At 46.7% G+C, this 24377-nt stretch overlaps 1 protein-coding gene across 1 annotated transcript in view; it reads right to left on the bottom strand.

Annotated features, from left to right (window-relative positions):
• THBS2 (thrombospondin 2) overlaps positions 1-24377 on the bottom strand; it is a 132243-nt gene that overhangs the window by 18891 nt on the left and 88975 nt on the right. Inside the window, exons 17-18 of the mRNA XM_063917764.1 lie at positions 22744-22978; positions 1364-1591 (exon numbers count right to left, since the gene is read on the bottom strand). Coding sequence (XP_063773834.1) covers positions 1364-1591; positions 22744-22978 — 463 coding nt within the window. The remainder of the gene's footprint in view (positions 1-1363; positions 1592-22743; positions 22979-24377) is intronic.

The raw sequence follows: 24377 nt of genomic DNA, 5'->3' as shown, positions 1-24377 counted from the left end.
GCCTCTTCCTGTCAATCTGCTTGCGAACCCCTGTGCAAATGGATCCTTCGCACAAACCCATCGCTGACCGGCGATCCCCATTGCAGCCGTGCGGGCGCAGTGCGGTGATTACACATGCGCAGTTTGGATCTGATCGTCCGCTGAACGAAAATGCACAGCAGCGATCAGAACTGAATTAGTGCACTACAGGTGGAGCAGATATAACATGTGCAGAGAGAGTTAGATTTGGGTGGGTGATTTTGTTTCTGTGCAGGGTAAATACTGGCTGCTTTATTTTGACAGTGCAATTCAGATTTCAGTTTGAACACACCACACCCAAATCTAACTCTCTCTGCACATGTTATATCTGCCCCCCCCCCCCACCCCCGCGCTACACATGGGGCCTAATTCAGACCTGATCACTGCAGTGTGAAAACAACTGTGCATGCGCCGGCGTCAGACATGCCAGACAGCTGACGGCCATCTCAACCCTGCGATCGCCTCTGCCTGATTGACAGGCAGTGGCGGTCGCTGGGTGGGAGGGGGTGGTCCGGCGGTGTTTAGCCGCTGTTTTAGGGGCACGGCCCGGGCAACGCAGGCGTGCGCGGATCGTACAAGGGCGGCTGCATGACGTCACATGCAGCCGCTGCGACCGACAGCAATGCAGGGACGTGCGGTGAGCTAAATGGCTAAGGAGGCACTGGCTAACCCCAGAGCCAGATTTACATGCAATATATGAGCCAAAGGGTACATCTGGGCATTATACACAGGAGCAGCAGTATAAACCCCTAGAAATTTGGTTAGTTTTGATCAGAGATGTGCAGAAAAGATAAGCAGGTGAGGCACTGCCTCACCTGCCATAGACTTTTTACTCCAGAGTTTGGGCTATAAAAATTATTAGAATAATGCAAAGAAGATATTTTAAACAAATTATTAGTATTTTTCATATACTTTATTCAGTCAAAACTCTGGTTTAAACGTAAGTATGACAGGAAAGGCTCTGCCTCACCTGCCTCACCCCACCGCACGTCACTGAGCAATGAGTAGCTCCTTGCCAGTTCGCAGGAGCTGTGCTGGTAGGGAGCTACTCTTCAAGCACAAAAGCATCGCCGCTGTGCAATGCTTTTTTACTTGTGCGGCAGGGTAGGGCCTGACTTGCGGGGCAGACTAGCCCTGTGCTGGGCGTCCCCCCGCATGTCAGGGAAACTGATTGTAGATGTGCTAAATTTCTGTGGACACATCTGTACACTACAATGTACTTTTATAAATAGGTGAAAAAGGACAGTAGTCTTTTCTAAAGCATACAGTAAGTGGAACTACTTGGAATTTTTTTAAACAGGCACCCAGGTAAGCTGTGAAAACTACCTATATTAAATGTACTTACCTACAGCTATGCCAGGATCAGAATTGGCAGTCTGCACCAGTTCTTTGCCCTGATGGCGAATAACCCAATTGGGATCAATTTGTGCTGTCCCCTTTGGATCCAAAGGAACCATCTGGAACTTCCTAAAGTCAGTTTCACTAATCCCACTGTTCTCTGGGCAAACATCATAGATATCGGGAATGCTGTCGTTATCAAAATCATCTTTGCAGGCGTCACCTCGCCCATCACCTGCAATAAAAATATTTTGGAGAACTTTTAGCTCTAATTATTATATAACACAGAACAATTTGAATAAGTCACTACATACATAATGCAAAGGTTGAATATATGTTTTTTCCACCTCTGTCAACCACTGTCAATGGGCTGTTGAAAACATTCCAGATTAAATAAAAAAAATATTCACCTCAGTTTATTTGACTTCATGTGAAAGTCTGTGGTTGAGTCTATCACAAGAAAGTACTATTAATCTTTGTGTCTTGCTGTGAGTAATCTTGGCAGGGATAACGGATAGAAAGGCAGATTTCCCTGGTTCATTATATTCTGGCATGCTGCAAGGTATGTAATTTAGCAGTAACCGGCTTGGGTCTTTTATCCATGACATGGTTGCCTGCAGCAACATTCCATGATGGATATTTAATATCAAGCGCATAGTATTGTGGCTTCCCTATCAGGATCAAGATACAGTAAATCATAAAATTAGCTTGAGGCTATATGTGATTGCAGGTGAAAAATGAGTGTCTTTCAGGGGAAAGTTGTAATACATGCTAAAGACAGGGAAACCAAAAACCGAAATATCTAGTAAGAGATCTTCCAAGTAATCATATTGAGACACAAGGGCTGATTAGTGCATTGGTTATAAATGGGTCCTGGCTGCTGTAAATGTTACAAAAGCTTTTACTCTTAGCATTCAGAAACGGTAAATAGCCACTTGTGAACGTTACTCTACTTCCAGCTCTTTGCCTGGAAGTGGTCTTATCGAAGCCTGTCTCTCAGCAAGAGCTTCTTCCCAAATTCATGTGAAAGTGTACATTTTCACATTGCAAATATAGGTGTACAAAATGTATTACATCTGCATTGTGATAAATAGGGCCGTTAGGCTCCCTGGTTATTACAGGCTTATTACTTTCCATGTCAGCTATGTTTTCTTTTTTAAGAACAAAGAATCTTCATACCACATCCAGAAGCCATTGGCTGACATTGGTGTAATAACTGTCCAAAGCACATTTTTTTCTGTTGTCAGTGAGTATACTGCCACATCAAGGTGTAAATAAGGAACAAATAAAAACTCAAAGAAAATGGCCAATGAGGGTGATTCCGAGTTGTTCGCTCGCTAGCTGCTTTTAGCAGCATTGCACACGCTAGGCTGCCGCCCTCTGGGAGTGTATCTTAGCTTAGCAGAATTGCGAACGAAAGATTAGCAGAATTGCTACTAAATAATTCTTTGCAGTTTCTGAGTAGCTCCAGACCTACTCACAGATTGCGATCAGCTCAGTCCGTTTAGTTCCTGGTTTGGCGTCACAAACACGCCCTGCGTTCGGCCAGCCATTCCCCCGCTTCTCCAGACACTCCCGCGTTTTTCCCTGACACGCCTGCGTTTTTCCGCACACTCCCAGAAAACGCTCAGTTACCACCCAGAAACGGGTTCACTACGATATGCCGGCGGTCGGGCTCCCGGCGACCAGCATACCGGCGCCGGGAGCCCGACCGCCGGCTTACCGACAGTGTGGCGAGCGCAAATGAGCCCCTTGCGGGCTCGCTGCGCTCGCCACACTACGCGCGCCACACTATTTTATTCTCCCTCCAGGGGGTCGTGGACCCCCGCGAGGGAGAATAAGTGTCGGTATGCTGGCTGTCGGGCTCCCGGCGCCGGTATGCTGGTAGCCGGGAGCCCGACCGCCGGCATACTGAAGACCAATCCCCAGAAACGCCCCTTTCCTGTCAATCATTCACCGATCAGCAGTGCAACTGAAGAGCGCCGCAGGATCCACAGCAAATCTACTAAGTTTTTAGTTAAATAACTAAGTGCATGCGCCCTGTGTGCCTTGCGCATGCGCAATTAGCAACAAATCGCAGCATAGCGAAAATCGACAATGAGTGAACAACTTGGAATGACCCCCAATGTGTAGCAGACTTCCAATCTGTTGGCCAATGCATAGCAGGCCTGTAATCCCTGACAGCTAAAATACAGCAAAGCTCCAATCTGACTCCACAAACATGATGTCTACTGAAGTCTGATGACATCTCTGAGTATTTAAATCCCTCTGGCTGTTAGAAATTATCATCATTGTAGTCAGTTGGCGAGGCGACTGTAGCAACATGGAAAGTAGTACTATTCAGATGGTCTTTGTGTATGCTGGTCAGCCGGTCAGGGAACTCTGCTGGTGAAATGAGTTGCTGTTAACTGGTCAACCGTCAGTGTAATTAGTCAGCTGAATGGCCCTGCTAAATGCAAGTTTAAATAGACACTTTTCAATCAACATATTTCCTACCTCCCAACATGACCCTCTCCAGGAGGGACATAATGCTCTGCTTCTGGACTTCCCTCTTAATTTATGATTGCCATCACTTGTGCTGAAACACCTTTCTTATCCATTAACCTGTTCAAAAAAGGTGCCGGCAATCATACATTAAGAGGGAAGACCAGGAGCAGAGCATTCTCTGGAGAGGGTCATGTTGGGAGGTATGATATTTTAATGTCATAGTATGTATTGTTCTAGGTACCTAGGGGACATTTACTAAATGTGATGCACAGGTGTTTTTGCCCCCTAAAAATCAGATTTTAATTTTTCTATTGCAGTTTAGTAAAAAAAAAAAACCCAAAAAAACAATTTTAGCACAATATTTAAACCCTTTATATCTCTCAGTGAAATACATACCTTTGACCGGCAGCCGTGATCCCTGCCACCAGTATGCCGGCAGTGGGGCGAGCGATAGAATGCCTCTTTGCGGGCTCCCTGCGCTTGCCACACTGCTGGCATGGTGGCCCACTGCGCTCGTCACAGGATCTATTCTCCCTCTATTGGTGTCCTGGACACCCACAGAGGGAGAAAAGCCCGTGGCGCCGGTATTCCGGCGGCGGGGATTTCACTGCCTGTCAAGATTCTGGCTTCGGCATTGTGACTGCAGGGATCCTGACAGGCGGTCTTGTGATCGCCTCCTCTCTCAATGTATTGTCATAATGGAAAATAAATCATTCATTTTGATACTGTAACTTTAATGAGCATTATTCACTAAGATTACTCAAAAGTGAATTACTGGTAAATAAAAGCTACAGGGCCTAATTCAGATCTGATCGCAGCAGCAAATTTGTTAGCAGTTGGGCAAAACCATGGGGGTCATTCCGAGTTGATCGCTAGCTGCCGTTGTTCGCAGCGCAGCATTCAGGCTAAAAATCGGCATTTCTGCGCATGCGTATGGGCCGCAGTGCGCATGCGCGACGTACTTTCACAAAAAACTATGCAGTTTTACACAAGGTCTAGCGACTCTTTTCAGTCGCACTGCTGATCGTTGAGTGATTGACAGGAAGTGGGTGTTTCTGGGTGGTAACTGACCGTTTTCCAGGAGTGTTCTAAAAAACGCAGGCGTGTCAGGTAAAAACGCAGGCGTGCCTGGGGAAACGGGGGAGTGGCTGGCCGAGTGCAGGGCGTGTTTGTGACGTCAAAACAGGAACTAAACAGACTGAAGTGATCGCAAGGAAGGAGTAGGTCTGCAGCTACTCTGAAACTGCTTGAAAAAATTTAACCCCGTTCTGCGATCCTTTCGGTCGCACTTCTGCTAAGCTAAGATACACTCCCAGAGGGCGGCGGCTAGCGAGCGATCAACTCGGAATGAGGGCCCATGTGCACTGCAGGGGGGGGGGGGGGGCAGATATAACATGTGCAGAGACAGTTAGATTTGGGTGGGGTGTGTTCAATCTGAAATCTAAATTGCAGTGTAAAAATAAAGCAGCCAGTATTTACTCTGCACAGAAACAAAATAATCCACCCAAATCTAAATCTCTCTGAACATGTTATATCTGCCCCACATGCAGTGCACATGATTTTGCCCAACTGCTAAAAAATTTGCTGCTGCAATCAGATCTGAATTACCCCCACAGAGGCGTGCATCCTGTGTTTGTGTGAACCTGTATGTGGGTTCCCTGGTTGTTACATATGTAATACACTCTATGGTAACTAACTTTTTGTGTGGGGCCCACAAACAAAATATTCTGGGTCTATTTAAAATTGACCAGAATAGAACCAACATCCCCAAAAAAATGTACCACAGTGTTACTATTCAAAAAAGATCATTTACTAAGGGATACATTTACTAAAGCTTCTAAAACAGAGAATTAGTGATGTTGCCCATAGCAACCAATCAGATGCTGTCTATGATTTCTCTATTGCCTTTTAGAAAATGAAAATGATCTTATTGGTTGCTTTGGGCAACATCACCAATTCTCTGTTTTAGAAGTTTTAGTAAATTTACTCCTAAGGAGTGTATTCAATTGTAGTCGGAAACTGCCACAGAGACTGTCCTCACTCTGGAGCTTGCACACATGCCCCCCACTGCTACACACATACAATCACGTATTGTACAGCTTACAGTAAAGCATTTTCATTAATACCACCTCCCAGTCTGAGGTACTTCTTCTAGTATCCTGTCACACGTGATAACGAGTGCCCCTAGCCATGTATAGGAAGTCGGAGCCAAAAACAACAGCTGAGCCTATCACAGAAAGAAGTCCGTTTAGTACACCCAAACAGCAGGGGAAATGTCAGTCACTCGGACAGGGGCTGCATACACTGCCCGATGCGGTTGACTTTTAACTTTCAAATTATCGCATCGGACGGACATGCTGGACGATCCGGCATGTCCGAACAATCGATACGACTGGATCAGTCGCCCACATACACACTGCAATTATCTGGCCGATACACCGAAATCGGGTGGATCAGCCATGTAACTGTAATGTGTAACTGCTCAACAGCCGGCTCCAACTGTAACTCCAAAAACTGCCAATGGGACCCCTTCAATGCCAGGGATACTGCATTAGTCTACAGTCCTCTTCTACTGCTAAACCCCGCATAGCCTAACCCTAACCTCCCCCCTAGTGCCTAACCCCCTTATCCTGCAGCCTAAACCTAAAGTCAACATTCTGAGTATCCCACAGCCTTATCCTGAGAATGTTGGCATTTCACATGCTGCCAGTGTGAACACAATGATATTCTGAGAATGCCATGATTCTCCTGATGGCATGCTGCCTGTCAACATTTTAACATTTTTGTTTAAAATTTTTCAACTAGAGTATAAAATAAATCAGTTTATCAAGAAAGCAAAAATGATGTGGCCTTCTGAGGTGCAAATTTGCATAGTGCATTAATCATGAAAGAGTTAATAGTAATATGGAAAAAGGTAAATAATGCTTAAACATTACTTTGCAGTTGTCACGATCCGGGTATCTGGACGCCATTTCTTACCCATCAGATGCCTCCTAAGGCTGGCTCAGCGCTCCAGGACCGGATCCCATCTGTTATCCTGATGTGTACATTCCTGTATCCTTTCCTGTCACTCTGGAACGCTGTCACAGTAAACGCCATATTACACCTGGCATGGCGTCTCCCGCGGCCTCTGCCGCCGTCCCTGAACTTCTGCATGCAGAGTGTCTGAGTGGCGATTACGTCAGCCGCGGCCTCCGCTGTGTCCGCGTGGTTGGATGTGCATCTGTCAGCCTGGCGCCTCCTGTCTCCGGTGGTCGGCGCCGCCATTACTGTTTTCATTACCACATGGATTACAAACCAAACTTCCCTCCAAGTGTCTGCATGGGCGCAGCCATCTTGGATTCTGTCAGCTGATCATTTCCACCAATCTGTTCTCAGTATTGATAATCTGCATAATTGCCTAGCCAATCCCTTCCTTGCTGCAGGTATAAATACACTGTGCCTGAGCAAGGAAGGCGTCAGTGCTTTGGTTGTCAAACCTTGTTCCTGTTTGTCTCTCTCCTGTGATTGTCTTCCAGGTTCCAGCTCCTGTCTCAAGACTTCCACCATAGAGACCCGCACCAGCATTCCACCTGCGGTGTAGCCTGACTCTCCAATCCATTGTGGATTCATCTGTTTCCAGCTACAACATTACCTGCTTCCAGCTCAGCTTCCAGCAGAGTACAGCTTCCCTTAAAGGGCCGGTGTCCTTTCTACACTTTACCACTCTCCACCGGTATTATTATTTCTCCGCTCTCAAGTTCTACATTTCAGTTCATATTTCATCGCTCCCAAGTTCATTTATTATTTAACTGGTTCCAGCCAGTATCCACTCCGTGCTAACAACAGTCTGGTTCCAGCCAGTATCCACAGCAGCTGTTTTATCTTCAGCAACCCAGCTTTCCCTGGAACACCAGCTGGCACTATCCTGGGTTATCTCCATTGCTACAGTCGGGCCTGGTAAGGACTTTCCATCTAGAAGATCATAAGAACTATCTCACACTACCAGTGCCCTGTGGCTCCTGCCATCCTGTAGTACCCAGGAACTGTATTTTTTCTTTGCTGACTTTTTACGTTTTCTTTTACTGCTGCTGTGTTGCGGAGTTGTCATAATAAACATCATTGACTTTTATCCAAGTTGTCGTGGTCACGCCTTCGGGCAGTTATTATTCATGTTACTTACATGTCCAGGGGTCTGATACAACCTCCCAGGTTCCGGTACATCTCAGCCCCTACAACTGAGGCTGCCTCCCGTCAGCTCAGGCCCTCAGTTGTGACAGTAAGCACTGACCTAATGAATCCAGCCGGAGACCAGGATCAAGCGGCCAGGCCGATGCAAGAACTGGCAGCCCGACTAGAACATCAGGAGGCTGCACAGGGCCACATCATCCGCTGTCTCCAGGATCTCTCTACTCGGCTGGATGGGATTCAGACAACTCTCCGTGGATCAGGCGCGTCTGGTGCGTCAACCACAGTGACTCCAGCTATAACCCCACCCACCTTACCCATTTCTGCTCCACGTCTTCATCTTCCAACGCCAGCAAAATTTGACGGATCTCCAAGATTCTGCAGGGGATTTCTCAACCAGTGTGAGATTCAGTTTGAGCTACAACCTGGCAATTTTCCCAGTGACCGTACAAAAATTGCCTACATTATTTCTCTTCTCAGTGGCTCAGCCCTTGATTGGGCATCACCGTTATGGGAGAGGTCCGACACCCTGCTATCTTCCTACACTGCCTTCGTGTCAACATTCAGGCGCATCTTCGACGAGCCAGGCCGGGTGACCTCAGCTTCATCCGAGATTCTCCGTTTACGCCAGGGGTCACGTACTGTAGGACAATATCTGATACAGTTCCAGATCCTGGCATCCGAACTGGCATGGAACGACGAGGCCCTGTATGCTGCATTCTGGCATGGCCTATCTGAGCGTATTAAAGATGAGTTAGCTACCAGAGACTTACCTTCTAAGTTAGATGAGCTAATCTCACTCTGCACGAAAGTTGATTTACGTTTCAGAGAGAGAGCAACTGAGCGTGGAAGATCATCTGCTCCAAAATCTTCTGCTCCTCCTCCTCGTCAACTGTCACCATCTAAAGATGAGCCCATGCAACTTGGCCGTTCCCGTTTAACTCCTGCTGAGCGCCGAAGACGTCTCTCCGAGTTTCTCTGTCTCTATTGTGCAGCTCCGTCTCACACCATTAATGCCTGTCCCAAACGTCCGGGAAACTCCAAATCCTAGCTCGCCAAGGAGAGGGCCGGCTAGGAGTAATGATCTCCTCTCCATCTCCTCAAGATTGTAATCTCCCAGTCTCGCTTCAAGTTGCTCAACGTTATCGGAACGTCATTGCCCTCCTTGATTCCGGAGCAGCTGGGAACTTTATTACCGAAGCCTATGTTAAACGGTGGTCCCTACCCACCGAGAGACTTCCTTCGTCCATTTCTTTAACTGCCGAGGATGGCAGCAAAATTTTTGATGCAGTTATTTCTTTAAGGACTCTACCAGTTCGTCTGAGAGTGGGAGTTCTTCATTCCGAACTTATTTCTTTTTTAGTGATTCCAAGAGCCACACATCCTGTGGTCCTGGGCCTTCCATGGCTCCGTCTTCACAATCCTACAATTGATTGGACGACTACGCAAATCCTGGCATGGGGTTCCTCCTGTGCTGAGACATGTTTGTTTAAAGTATTGCCTGTCTGTTCTTCCTCCCCCAGGTCGTCTGATGTTCCACCTCCTCCATATCAAGATTTCACGGATGTGTTCAGTAAAGCTTCTGCTGATATCCTTCCTCCTCATAGAGAATGGGACTGTCCGATTGATCTCGTTCCAGGGAAGGTTCCACCTCGAGGCCGAACTTATCCGTTGTCTCTGCCTGAGACGCATTCTATGGAGGAATATATTAAAGAGAACCTAGCAAAGGGGTTCATTCGACCTTCTTCTTCTCCAGCCGGCGCAGGCTTCTTTTTTGTAAAAAAGAAAGATGGTGGTCTGCGGCCGTGCATCGACTACAGAGGTTTGAACGACATTACCATCAAGAACCGTTATCCTTTACCCCTGATTACTGAGCTCTTTGACAGAGTTAGCGGAGCTACCATCTTTACAAAGCTGGACTTGCGAGGTGCATACAATCTCATCCGGATCCGTGAGGGTGACGAGTGGAAGACCGCCTTTAACACCCGTGACGGACATTATGAGTACCTCGTCATGCCCTTCGGATTGAGCAATGCTCCAGCTGTCTTCCAGCATTTTGTCAATGAGATCTTCAGAGACATTCTATACCGTCATGTCGTGGTCTATCTAGACGATATCCTCATTTTTGCCAACGATTTAGAGGAACATCGTTTTTGGGTTAAAGAGGTTCTGTCCCGTCTCCGTGTCAATCATCTCTATTGCAAATTAGAAAAATGCGTCTTTGAAGTCAAGTCCATTCCGTTTCTAGGGTACATTGTGTCCGGTTCCGGACTAGAGATGGATCCTGAGAAACTACTAGCAATCCAAAATTGGCCGGTACCCTTAACCCTCAAAGGGGTCCAGAGGTTCTTAGGGTTCGCCAACTATTACCGAAAGTTTATACGAGACTTTTCCACCATTGTGGCGCCTATTACTGCTTTCACTAAGAAGGGTGCTAACCCGTCCAAGTGGTCTGAAGAAGCCATGCAAGCATTTCATCTTTTAAAACAAAGGTTCATCTCTGCGCCTGTTCTGAAACAGCCTGACATCGACTCTCCTTTCATCTTAGAGGTGGATGCCTCCTCCGTTGGAGTAGGAGCGGTGTTATCTCAGAGGGCTAAAGATGGCCCTTTACACCCTTGCAGTTTCTTCTCCCGGAAGTTCTCCCCAGCTGAGCGCAACTATGCCATTGGCGACCAGGAGTTGCTAGCCATCAAGCTCGCTCTAGAAGAGTGGAGGTATCTGTTGGAGGGAGCTTCTCATTCAATCACCATACTTACAGACCACAAGAACCTTTTATACCTGAAGGGCGCACAATGTCTCAACCCTCGTCAGGCAAGATGGGCACTTTTCTTTTCCAGGTTCGACTTTAAACTCCAGTTCTGTCCGGGCTCTCAGAATCGCAAGGCCGATGCCCTTTCCCGCTCATGGGAGCAAGAAAATGAGTCAGAGTCTTCAGACAAGCATCCTATTATAAATCCGTTGGCATTCTCCACGGTAGGGATGGACTCTACGCCCCCATCAGGGAAAAGTTTTGTGAAGCCGATGCTAAGGAAGAAGCTCATGCATTGGGCCCATGCTTCCCGTTTTGCCGGACATACAGGTATCCAAAAAACCCTGGAGTTTATCTCTAGGTCCTATTGGTGGCCAACTCTGAAAAAGGACGTCTTGGAGTTTATTGCATCTTGCCCAAAGTGTGCCCAACATAAAGTATCCCGCCAGTCGCCTGCGGGGCAACTGGTTCCACTATCCGTTCCCCGTCGACCATGGACCCACTTGTCGATGGATTTCATTACAGACTTACCCATGTGCAACAAGTTCAATACCATCTGGGTGGTAGTTGACCGGTTCACCAAGATGGCACACTTCATTCCTCTCACCGGTCTTCCGTCAGCTTCCAAGTTGGCTCAAGTATTCATACAAGAGATCTTCCGACTCCACGGTCTTCCTGAAGAAATTATCTCAGATCGAGGAGTTCAATTCACAGCCAAATTCTGGCGAAGTTTATGTCAAGTCCTCCAAGTCAAGCTAAAGTTTTCCACGGCTTACCATCCTCAGACCAATGGTCAAACCGAGAGGGTGAATCAGGACTTGGAGGCCTTCCTCCGCATCTATGTGTCCTCCTCTCAAGATGACTGGGTTCAATTACTTCCCTGGGCCGAGTTCTGTCATAACAACCAGTATCATTCTTCATCTGCTTCAACACCATTCTTCACTAACTTTGGATTCCACCCTAAAGTCCCTGAGTTCCAACCGCTTCCAGCAACTTCTGTTCCCGCAGTGGATATCACCTTGCATCAGTTTGCCAATATCTGGAAGAGCGTACGATCAGCTCTGCTCAAGGCATCGTTCAGGTACAAGAAGTTTGCGGATAAGAAGCGTCGAGCAGTTCCTGCTCTCAAGGTGGGTGATCGGGTATGGTTATCCACGAAGAATTTGAGGTTAAGAGTTCCCAGTATGAAGTTTGCACCTCACTATATCGGTCCTTTCAAGATTGAACAAGTCATCAATCCTGTTGCTTACAGACTCCAGTTGCCTCCCTTCTTAAAAATACCCAGGACATTCCATGTTTCCCTGTTGAAACCGCTGATCTTGAATCGGTTTCATTCCTCACTTCCTCCAACTCCAAAAGTCCAAACTCAACGAGGCGTTGAGTATGAAGTGGCCAAGATCCTGGACTCACGTCACCGTTACGGTCAACTACAATATCTTATTGACTGGAAGGGTTATGGTCCAGAGGAACGTTCATGGACCAATGCTTCTGATGTCCATGCTCCTGCCTTGGTCCGGAGATTCCATTCCAAGTTTCCTCAAAAGCCAAAGAAGTGTCCTGGGGCCACTCCTAAAGGGGGGGGTGCTGTCACGATCCGGGTATCTGGACGCCATTTCTTACCCATCAGATGCCTCCTAAGGCTGGCTCAGCGCTCCAGGACTGGATCCCATCTGTTATCCTGATGTGTACATTCCAGTATCCTCTCCTGTCACTCTGGGACGCTGTCACAGTAAACGCCATATTACACCTGGCATGGCGTCTCCCGCGGCCTCCGCCGCCGTCCCTGAACTTCTGCATGCAGAGTGTCTGAGTGGCGATTACGTCAGCCGCGGCCTCCGCTGTGTCCGCGTGGTTGGATGTGCATCTGTCAGCCTGGCGCCTCCTGTCTCCGGTGGTCGGCGCCGCCATTACTGTTTTCATTACCACATGGATTACAAACCAAACTTCCCTCCAAGTGTCTGCATGGGCGCAGCCATCTTGGATTCTGTCAGGTGATCATTTCCACCAATCTGTTCTCAGTATTGATAATCTGCATAATTGCCTAGCCAATCCCTTCCTTGCTGCAGGTATAAATACACTGTGCCTGAGCAAGGAAGGCGTCAGTGCTTTGGTTGTCAAACCTAGTTCCTGTTTGTCTCTCTCCTGTGATTGTCTTCCAGGTTCCAGCTCCTGTCTCAAGACTTCCACCATAGAGACCCGCACCAGCATTCCACCTGCGGCGTAGCCTGACTCTCCAATCCATTGTGGATTCATCTGTTTCCAGCTACAACATTACCTGCTTCCAGCTCAGCTTCCAGCAGAGTACAGCTTCCCTTAAAGGGCCGGTGTCCTTTCTACACTTTACCACTCTCCACCGGTATTATTATTTCTCCGCTCTCAAGTTCTACATTTCAGTTCATATTTCATCGCTCCCAAGTTCATTTATTATTTAACTGGTTCCAGCCAGTATCCACTCCGTGCTAACAACAGTCTGGTTCCAGCCAGTATCCACAGCAGCTGTTTTATCTTCAGCAACCCAGCTTTCCCTGGAACACCAGCTGGCACAATCCTGGGTTATCTCCATTGCTACAGTCGGGCCTGGTAAGGACTTTCCATCTAGAAGATCATAAGAACTATCTCACACTACCAGTGCCCTGTGGCTCCTGCCATCCTGTAGTACCCAGGAACTGTATTTTTTCTTTGCTGACTTTTTACGTTTTCTTTTACTGCTGCTGTGTTGCGGAGTTGTCATAATAAACATCATTGACTTTTATCCAAGTTGTCGTGGTCACGCCTTCGGGCAGTTATTATTCATGTTACTTACATGTCCAGGGGTCTGATACAACCTCCCAGGTTCCGGTACATCTCAGCCCCTACAACTGAGGCTGCCTCCCGTCAGCTCAGGCCCTCAGTTGTGACAGTAAGCACTGACCTAATGAATCCAGCCGGAGACCAGGATCAAGCGGCCAGGCCGATGCAAGAACTGGCAGCCCGACTAGAACATCAGGAGGCTGCACAGGGCCACATCATCCGCTGTCTCCAGGATCTCTCTACTCGGCTGGATGGGATTCAGACAACTCTCCGTGGATCAGGCGCGTCTGGTGCGTCAACCACAGTGACTCCAGCTATAACCCCACCCACCTTACCCATTTCTGCTCCACGTCTTCATCTTCCAACGCCAGCAAAATTTGACGGATCTCCAAGATTCTGCAGGGGATTTCTCAACCAGTGTGAGATTCAGTTTGAGCTACAACCTGGCAATTTTCCCAGTGACCGTACAAAAATTGCCTACATTATTTCTCTTCTCAGTGGCTCAGCCCTTGATTGGGCATCACCGTTATGGGAGAGGTCCGACACCCTGCTATCTTCCTACACTGCCTTCGTGTCAACATTCAGGCGCATCTTCGACGAGCCAGGCCGGGTGACCTCAGCTTCATCCGAGATTCTCCGTTTACGCCAGGGGTCACGTACTGTAGGACAATATCTGATACAGTTCCAGATCCTGGCATCCGAACTGGCATGGAACGACGAGGCCCTGTATGCTGCATTCTGGCATGGCCTATCTGAGCGTATTAAAGATGAGTTAGCTACCAGAGACTTACCTTCTAAGTTAGATGAGCTAATCTCACTCTGCACGAAAGTTGATTTACGTTTCAGAGAGAGAGCAACTGAGCGTGGAAGATCATCTGCTCCAAAATCTTCTGCTCCTCCTCCTCGTCAACTGTCACCATCTAAAGATGAGCCCATGCAACTTGGCCGTTCCCGTTTAACTCCTGCTGAGCGCCGAAGACGTCTCTCCGAGTTTCTCTGTCTCTATTGTGCAGCTCCGTCTCACACCATTAATGCCTGTCCCAAACGTCCGGGAAACTCCAAATCCTAGCTCGCCAAGGAGAGGGCCGGCTAGGAGTAATGATCTCCTCTCCATCTCCTCAAGATTGTAATCTCCCAGTCTCGCTTCAAGTTGCTCAACGTTATCGGAACGTCATTGCCCTCCTTGATTCCGGAGCAGCTGGGAACTTTATTACCGAAGCCTATGTTAAACGGTGGTCCCTACCCACCGAGAGACTTCCTTCGTCCATTTCTTTAACTGCCGTGGATGGCAGCAAAATTTTTGATGCAGTTATTTCTTTAAGGACTCTACCAGTTCGTCTGAGAGTGGGAGTTCTTCATTCCGAACTTATTTCTTTTTTAGTGATTCCAAGAGCCACACATCCTGTGGTCCTGGGCCTTCCATGGCTCCGTCTTCACAATCCTACAATTGATTGGACGACTACGCAAATCCTGGCATGGGGTTCCTCCTGTGCTGAGACATGTTTGTTTAAAGTATTGCCTGTCTGTTCTTCCTCCCCCAGGTCGTCTGATGTTCCACCTCCTCCATATCAAGATTTCACGGATGTGTTCAGTAAAGCTTCTGCTGATATCCTTCCTCCTCATAGAGAATGGGACTGTCCGATTGATCTCGTTCCAGGGAAGGTTCCACCTCGAGGCCGAACTTATCCGTTGTCTCTGCCTGAGACGCATTCTATGGAGGAATATATTAAAGAGAACCTAGCAAAGGGGTTCATTCGACCTTCTTCTTCTCCAGCCGGCGCAGGCTTCTTTTTTGTAAAAAAGAAAGATGGTGGTCTGCGGCCGTGCATCGACTACAGAGGTTTGAACGACATTACCATCAAGAACCGTTATCCTTTACCCCTGATTACTGAGCTCTTTGACAGAGTTAGCGGAGCTACCATCTTTACAAAGCTGGACTTGCGAGGTGCATACAATCTCATCCGGATCCGTGAGGGTGACGAGTGGAAGACCGCCTTTAACACCCGTGACGGACATTATGAGTACCTCGTCATGCCCTTCGGATTGAGCAATGCTCCAGCTGTCTTCCAGCATTTTGTCAATGAGATCTTCAGAGACATTCTATACCGTCATGTCGTGGTCTATCTAGACGATATCCTCATTTTTGCCAACGATTTAGAGGAACATCGTTTTTGGGTTAAAGAGGTTCTGTCCCGTCTCCGTGTCAATCATCTCTATTGCAAATTAGAAAAATGCGTCTTTGAAGTCAAGTCCATTCCGTTTCTAGGGTACATTGTGTCCGGTTCCGGACTAGAGATGGATCCTGAGAAACTACTAGCAATCCAAAATTGCCCGGTACCCTTAACCCTCAAAGGGGTCCAGAGGTTCTTAGGGTTCGCCAACTATTACCGAAAGTTTATACGAGACTTTTCCACCATTGTGGCGCCTATTACTGCTTTCACTAAGAAGGGTGCTAACCCGTCCAAGTGGTCTGAAGAAGCCATGCAAGCATTTCATCTTTTAAAACAAAGGTTCATCTCTGCGCCTGTTCTGAAACAGCCTGACATCGACTCTCCTTTCATCTTAGAGGTGGATGCCTCCTCCGTTGGAGTAGGAGCGGTGTTATCTCAGAGGGCTAAAGATGGCCATTTACACCCTTGCAGTTTCTTCTCCCGGAAGTTCTCCCCAGCTGAGCGCAACTATGCCATTGGCGACCAGGAGTTGCTAGCCATCAAGCTCGCTCTAGAAGAGTGGAGGTATCTGTTGGAGGGAGCTTCTCATTCAATCACCATACTTACAGACCACAAGAACCTTTTATACCTGAAGGGCGCACAATGTCTCAACCCTCGTCAGGCCAGATGGGCACTTTTCTTTTCCAGGTTCGACTTTAAACTCCAGTTCTGTCCGGGCTCTCAGAATCGCAAGGCCGATGCCCTTTCCCGCTCATGGGAGCAAGAAAATGAGTCAGAGTCTTCAGACAAGCATCCTATTATAAATCCGTTGGCATTCTCCACGGTAGGGATGGACTCTACGCCCCCATCAGGGAAAAGTTTTGTGAAGCCGATGCTAAGGAAGAAGCTCATGCATTGGGCCCATGCTTCCCGTTTTGCCGGACATACAGGTATCCAAAAAACCCTGGAGTTTATCTCTAGGTCCTATTGGTGGCCAACTCTGAAAAAGGACGTCTTGGAGTTTATTGCATCTTGCCCAAAGTGTGCCCAACATAAAGTATCCCGCCAGTCGCCTGCGGGGCAACTGGTTCCACTATCCGTTCCCCGTCGACCATGGACCCACTTGTCGATGGATTTCATTACAGACTTACCCATGTGCAACAAGTTCAATACCATCTGGGTGGTAGTTGACCGGTTCACCAAGATGGCACACTTCATTCCTCTCACCGGTCTTCCGTCAGCTTCCAAGTTGGCTCAAGTATTCATACAAGAGATCTTCCGACTCCACGGTCTTCCTGAAGAAATTATCTCAGATCGAGGAGTTCAATTCACAGCCAAATTCTGGCGAAGTTTATGTCAAGTCCTCCAAGTCAAGCTAAAGTTTTCCACGGCTTACCATCCTCAGACCAATGGTCAAACCGAGAGGGTGAATCAGGACTTGGAGGCCTTCCTCCGCATCTATGTGTCCTCCTCTCAAGATGACTGGGTTCAATTACTTCCCTGGGCCGAGTTCTGTCATAACAACCAGTATCATTCTTCATCTGCTTCAACACCATTCTTCACTAACTTTGGATTCCACCCTAAAGTCCCTGAGTTCCAACCGCTTCCAGCAACTTCTGTTCCCGCAGTGGATATCACCTTGCATCAGTTTGCCAATATCTGGAAGAGCGTACGATCAGCTCTGCTCAAGGCATCGTTCAGGTACAAGAAGTTTGCGGATAAGAAGCGTCGAGCAGTTCCTGCTCTCAAGGTGGGTGATCGGGTATGGTTATCCACGAAGAATTTGAGGTTAAGAGTTCCCAGTATGAAGTTTGCACCTCGCTATATCGGTCCTTTCAAGATTGAACAAGTCATCAATCCTGTTGCTTACAGACTCCAGTTGCCTCCCTTCTTAAAAATACCCAGGACATTCCATGTTTCCCTGTTGAAACCGCTGATCTTGAATCGGTTTCATTCCTCACTTCCTCCAACTCCGAAAGTCCAAACTCAACGAGGCGTTGAGTATGAAGTGGCCAAGATCCTGGACTCACGTCACCGTTACGGTCAACTACAATATCTTATTGACTGGAAGGGTTATGGTCCTGAGGAACGTTCATGGACCAATGCTTCTGATGTCCATGCTCCTGCCTTGGTCCGGAGATTCCATTCCAAGTTTCCTCAAAAGCCAAAGAAGTGTCCTGGGGCCACTCCTAAAGGGGGGGGGTGCTGTCACGATCCGGGTATCTGGACGCCATTTCTTACCCATCAGATGCCTCCTAAGGCTGGCTCAGCGCTCCAGGACCGGATCCCATCTGTTATCCTGATGTGTACATTCCTGTATCCTCTCCTGTCACTCTGGGACGCTGTCACAGTAAACGCCATATTACACCTGGCATGGCGTCTCCCGCGGCCTCCGCCGCCGTCCCTGAACTTCTGCATGCAGAGTGTCTGAGTGGCGATTACGTCAGCCGCGGCCTCCGCTGTGTCCGCGTGGTTGGATGTGCATCTGTCAGCCTGGCGCCTCCTGTCTCCGGTGGTCGGCGCCGCCATTACTGTTTTCATTACCACATGGATTACAAACCAAACTTCCCTCCAAGTGTCTGCATGGGCGCAGCCATCTTGGATTCTGTCAGCTGATCATTTCCACCAATCTGTTCTCAGTATTGATAATCTGCATAATTGCCTAGCCAATCCCTTCCTTGCTGCAGGTATAAATACACTGTGCCTGAGCAAGGAAGGCGTCAGTGCTTTGGTTGTCAAACCTAGTTCCTGTTTGTCTCTCTCCTGTGATTGTCTTCCAGGTTCCAGCTCCTGTCTCAAGACTTCCACCATAGAGACCCGCACCAGCATTCCACCTGCGGTGTAGCCTGACTCTCCAATCCATTGTGGATTCATCTGTTTCCAGCTACAACATTACCTGCTTCCAGCTCAGCTTCCAGCAGAGTACAGCTTCCCTTAAAGGGCCGGTGTCCTTTCTACACTTTACCACTCTCCACCGGTATTATTATTTCTCCGCTCTCAAGTTCTACATTTCAGTTCATATTTCATCGCTCCCAAGTTCATTTATTATTTAACTGGTTCCAGCCAGTATCCACTCCGTGCTAACAACAGTCTGGTTCCAGCCAGTATCCACAGCAGCTGTTTTATCTTCAGCAACCCAGCTTTCCCTGGAACACCAGCTGGCACAATCCTGGGTTATCTCCATTGCTACAGTCGGGCCTGGTAAGGACTTTCCATCTAGAAGATCATAAGAACTATCTCACACTACCAGTGCCCTGTGGCTCCTGCCATCCTGTAGTACCCAGGAACTGTATTTTTTCTTTGCTGACTTTTTACGTTTTCTTTTACTGCTGCTGTGTTGCGGAGTTGTCATAATAAACATCATTGACTTTTATCCAAGTTGTCGTGGTCACGCCTTCGGGCAGTTATTATTCATGTTACTTACATGTCCAGGGGTCTGATACAACCTCCCAGGTTCCGGTACATCTCAGCCCCTACAACTGAGGCTGCCTCCCGTCAGCTCAGGCCCTCAGTTGTGACAGCAGTCTATTTACAAAGCCTTGGATGGCGATAACATGGACAGAGATAAAGTATCAGCCAATCAGCTCCTAACTGCCATGTCCTGGGCTGGGTTTGAAAAATAACAGTTATGAGCTGATTGGTTGGTACTTTATCTCCATCCAAAGCTTAGTAAATAGATCCCATTGTCTGGTAAAGTGTACTTGAACATATTCAACATGCACAAATAAATGGATACGTTCAGCGGCACCGACAGCTGTGCTGGGCCCAGGTAATGGGAGGGGGCGTGGCCAACACAGGGAGGTGTGACCAGCCCCCCTCCTTAGTAAATTTTAAAAAAATGCAGTATTGGGGTTGGCATGGGGCTGATGGGCACCACCTATTGGCATGATCATTCCCCCCACATTGCCGCATATCACGCAGGGAGAAAGAGGAATGACTGCCTCTTTCCCCAGCGCAGCACACAATCAGCATGTGTGTTGGGGAGAGAGGCTACTGCAGAGAGTCACTCCTCTCTCTCCCCGCACCTAAGAGCCATGTAGGCACTCTCTACAACGGAAGCAGGGGGCAGCAGGTCAAGCAGCGGGACCCGGGCCCTCCAACAGGCCCGGGTAAAATGTATCCGCCCCCCCCTTCATAATTGGCACCAGTAAATGTGTCCCAACATTGCATAGGAAGTAGCAAAATCGAAGATGGGTGTGGCAATATGGGGGGTGTCAGCATATCTCTGGTGGGCATGGCCAGCCCTCCAATGTATGTTTCACAAAAGTGTATTTATTAAGCTGCACATTGTGGAGGCACATCTGTCTACTCAAATCGGAATGAATGTTCTGATCACAGGACGCCCGAACAGTCACATAAAATTGCAACTGCCATGCCAAAATTGTCACAGTTGGGAAGCATGTAATATACATTACCTTCTAGGAACAGCAGCTTTCATGTACAGTGCAACTGGAAAGTATTCACAGTTTTTTTTAGATTTTTGCAAATTTATTAAAAATAAAAATCTAAGAAATCACATGTACATAAGTATTCACAGCCTTTGCTCAATACTTTGTTGATGCACCTTTGACAGCAATTACAGCCTCAAGTCTTGTTGAATATGATTCCACAAGCTTGGCACACCTATCTTTGGGCAGTTTCGCCCATTCTTCTTTGCAGCACATCTCAAGCTCCATCAGGTTGGATGGGAAGTGTCGGTGCACAGCCATTTTCAGATCTCTCCAGAGATGTTCAATCGGGTTCAAGTCTGGGCTCTGGCTAGGCCATTTAAGGACATTCACAGAGTTGTCCTGAAGTCACTCCTTTGATATCTTGGCTGTGTGCTTAGGGTCGTTGTCCTGCTTAAAGATGAACAGTCGCCCCAGTCTGAGGTCAATAACACTCTGGAGCAGGTTTTCATCCAGAATGTCTCTGTACATTGCTGCATTCATCTTTTCCTCTATCCTGACTAGTCTCCCAGTTCCTGCCACTAAAAAACATCCCCACAGCATGATGCTGCATCCATCATGCTTCACTGTAGGGATGGTATTGGCCCGGTGATTAGCGGTGCCTGGTTTCCTCCAAACATGACGCCTGGCATTCAAGAGTTCAATCTTTGTCTCATCAGACCAGAGACCTTCAGGTGCATTTTGGCAAACTGCAGATGGGCTGCCATGTGCTTTTTTACTAAGGAGTGGCTTCCATCTGGCCACTCTACCATACAGGCCTAATTGGTGGATTGCTGCAGAGATGGTTGTCCTTCTGGAAAGTCCTCTCTCCACAGGGGAATGCTGTAGCTCTGACAGAGTGACCATCGGGTTCTTGGTCACCTCCCTGAGTAGAGCCCTTCTCCCCTGATCGCTCAGTTTAGATGGTCGGCTAGCTCTAGGAAGAGTCCTGGTGGTTCTAAACTTCTTCCATTTACGGATGATGGAGGCCACATTGGGACCTTCAAAGCAGCAGATCTTTTTCTGTACCCTTCCACAGATTTGTGCCTCGCGTTAATCCTGTCTCGGAGGTCTACATACAATTCCTTTGACTTCATACTTGGTTTATGCTCAGACATGCACTGTCAAGTGTGGGACCTTATATAGACAGGTGTATGCCTTTCCAAATCATGTCCAATCAACTGAATTTACCTCAGGACGGACTTCAATTAAGCTGTAGGAACATCTCAATGATGATCAGTGGAAAGTTCAGAATGCACCTGAGCTCAGTTTTGAGCTTCATGGCTGTGAATACATGTAAATCACATGTACATGTGATTTCTTAGTTTTATATTTGTAATAAATTAGCAAAAATCTCAAAAACACTTTTTTTCACGTTGTCATTATGGGGTATTGTGTGTAGAATTTTGAGGGAAAAAATTAATTTATTCCATTTTGGAATAAGGCTGTAACATAACAAAATCTGGAGAAAGTGAAGCGCTGTGAATACTTTTCGGATGCACTGTATGCATGTTGTAGTTGTGCATGGGAATGCAGTTTTACATTAGAGCACACACAGTGACATACTGTATATTTATGTCTATTTCTTCAGTTTGAATCAAGCAAGTGTGTTTTTTAACAAGATTCACCTGCCATTAGAGTACACACAAATATTTTAACAAAAAGCTGGAGTATCTGCTTCATATGAAGTGTGTTTAGTCCAAAACAGCCATTATATACTTGCCTTTGGGAGTTCAGGGATTACAAAAACACTATGTACCCCTTTAATTAATTTTATTATTTTTACAATGTAAGTGAATAAAAGGCCTAGTATTCTAGATTTGTAGGGTAAAGTAAAACAGGTCTGTGATGGGAAAAGTCATACATATGAGGCTCCTGTTCATAACTGGAAGCTACAATATATGATGACATTCTAGAGACTAAGATTAAAACATATGGCCTCTTCAGACCAGACAACTTCTCACGCAATGTCTTACTCATATAGGGTGACCTGTTTCACTAACATGTATTGCTAGAGGGTTTGAAACTTGAATGTGAAAAAGACAGTTACAGCAGCAAAACTCATACTGCACTTACTTTACATGAAGCATGAAAAGGTGAGGGATGTATATAAATATACAGTACAGTATGTGCTGATGCGGAAAAACTTCAGTTGGCAAAATTTAGTCTGAAATTTTTCTACTTTACAATTTAAAGTTACTTTTCAAAGTCTACTGTGTAGTGACTGATTTATTATGCAAATTAGACAGTGAACCTAAGAGTCAAGTAAAATTATATACTTATTTACAACCATTTGCCGAATGACTACAGTCATCACTAAGGAGATCGATCTGGAAATAGTTATTGTTAAAAAAAATGATTAAGAAACAATCAAGCAGATTATGAACGGAAATGTTGAGGGTACAATCCTCCAGTAACATTTTAATTATATTTCCTCCAAATGCCCAGCTTAGAAGAAACATAAAGTATGATACATTCAACTGTGAGTTTTGCGCAGAAACTTAATGATGGAACACTTTAGTATTTGCAAACATTCAAGCTCTAGATTATATGAGAATAACACAATTTACCTGCCTAACACAAAAAGAGAATAGGATGTACAGTACCGTCTTACCATTTGAGTCCTTTTGGTCAGGATTATAGGTGAGTCGACAGTTGTCTCTATCATCAGGAATACCGTCATTGTCATCATCTGAATCACAGGCATCCCCTTTCCCATCATTATCATGATCAGCTTGGTTTGCATTAGGTATGTAGGGACAGTTGTCCAAATTGTTCTGGTAGCCGTCTTCATCAATGTCTTCATTGCTATCACACTGGTCTCCGACAAGGTCATTATCCACATCTGTCTAAAAGCAAACAGTCATAACACTATTGAGTACACAGCGAGGAAATGGCGTGAAATGCCACAGCCATTTGGTAAATTGCAGAGAAAACACTTATTATACAGATATACAACAATTATGGCAAAATAAGTTTCTCGCGTGTATTTTTTTAAAGTTAGGAAAAATATTCTAATTTTAGTATTTGAGAAATATAGGGAACCATAGTCTTTTTATATTTAACATGAGGCACTGTTTCAGATTATTTAGAAGTATTCCCATAATACAGAATGAGTGCTTGGGATTGCAGGGCAAGGTAGGTCCATACTGAAAGTGCGTACAAGTATAGTGCATTTATTTGAAGCGGACAGTAGAACACAGCACATGTTGGTATGGAGATAATATGCTGTGCCAGGCCATAGTAATTCCACCAGCTTCTCAGACTGCCTGTGGCAAACAGAATGCCAGTGAAGTACAAATGGACTTCTAATACAAATATACATACATCTTATGTGTTTGTATCTATGCAATCACACCAACCCACTCTTCCATCTGTCATCATTATCATCTGCACTTACCTACTGCATGCTTGGTGCAGGAGTTCTGGCATCCAGAAGTGAGTAACTCTGGCTACACACCTTGATGCACCCATAAGATAGTTCTCCTGCATGCATTTGAATTGCTGCCACCCAGTTATAACATATAAATGCCCATTTAGCGGCCGCAGAGAAACAAATGAGTTGCGTATGGCTCTGAAACCTGCATACGTTAGCAAAGATTAGTATGAAGCCAGCCATGCAGTGGGCCTAATTCAGATCCTTCCGGATCTGTAGCACACAGCACAAAGTACAGATGCTCGGTACTTTGTGCATGCGTCAGCTTTGTACTGTGCATGTGCAGTATGGGTCCTGCATCGTTGAATGCACTATGGCTGCAGATGTCACTAGATTGAGAGTCTGCTGCTGTTTTGGGGCAGCAGAGGAGGCATGTCACCACCGTTTTTGGGGGAGTGTCGAGGCTATGATCTCTGTCTGAAGAAGATTTCCTGACCTCTTTGGAGGAACTGCGGCTGCTGGCTTGCATGACCCAGCTGGCCGATGGTGTCGCAGGTGATCCAATGTTGTGTCCTTGGATGCAGCGCTGGATTACACATCTACTTATATAACAGATGCCTACTGCTGTATTATCGTACTAGTGCATCACTGCTGCTTCCAAGTAAGCAGCAGCAATAGCACCTCCAACCACATCGGAATTAGGCCCAGTATAAGATACTGTAAATCGCTAGATGCTGTCCCATTCAAGGCTGCATACGACTCTGAATCAGGCCCAATGTGTGTTAATGTAGTGCACCTGAGAAAGTTTTGCACTCCATTTGCATTGTACGACAAATTCATATATTTATGATTCATTGTACTACAAAGTACTG

The sequence above is a fragment of the Pseudophryne corroboree genome, chromosome 4 (assembly GCF_028390025.1).
Source record: "Pseudophryne corroboree isolate aPseCor3 chromosome 4, aPseCor3.hap2, whole genome shotgun sequence".
Lineage (NCBI taxonomy): Eukaryota > Metazoa > Chordata > Amphibia > Anura > Myobatrachidae > Pseudophryne > Pseudophryne corroboree.
The sequence above is the reverse complement of the archived record's forward strand: the minus strand, read 5'-3'. Positions and strand labels throughout refer to the sequence as shown.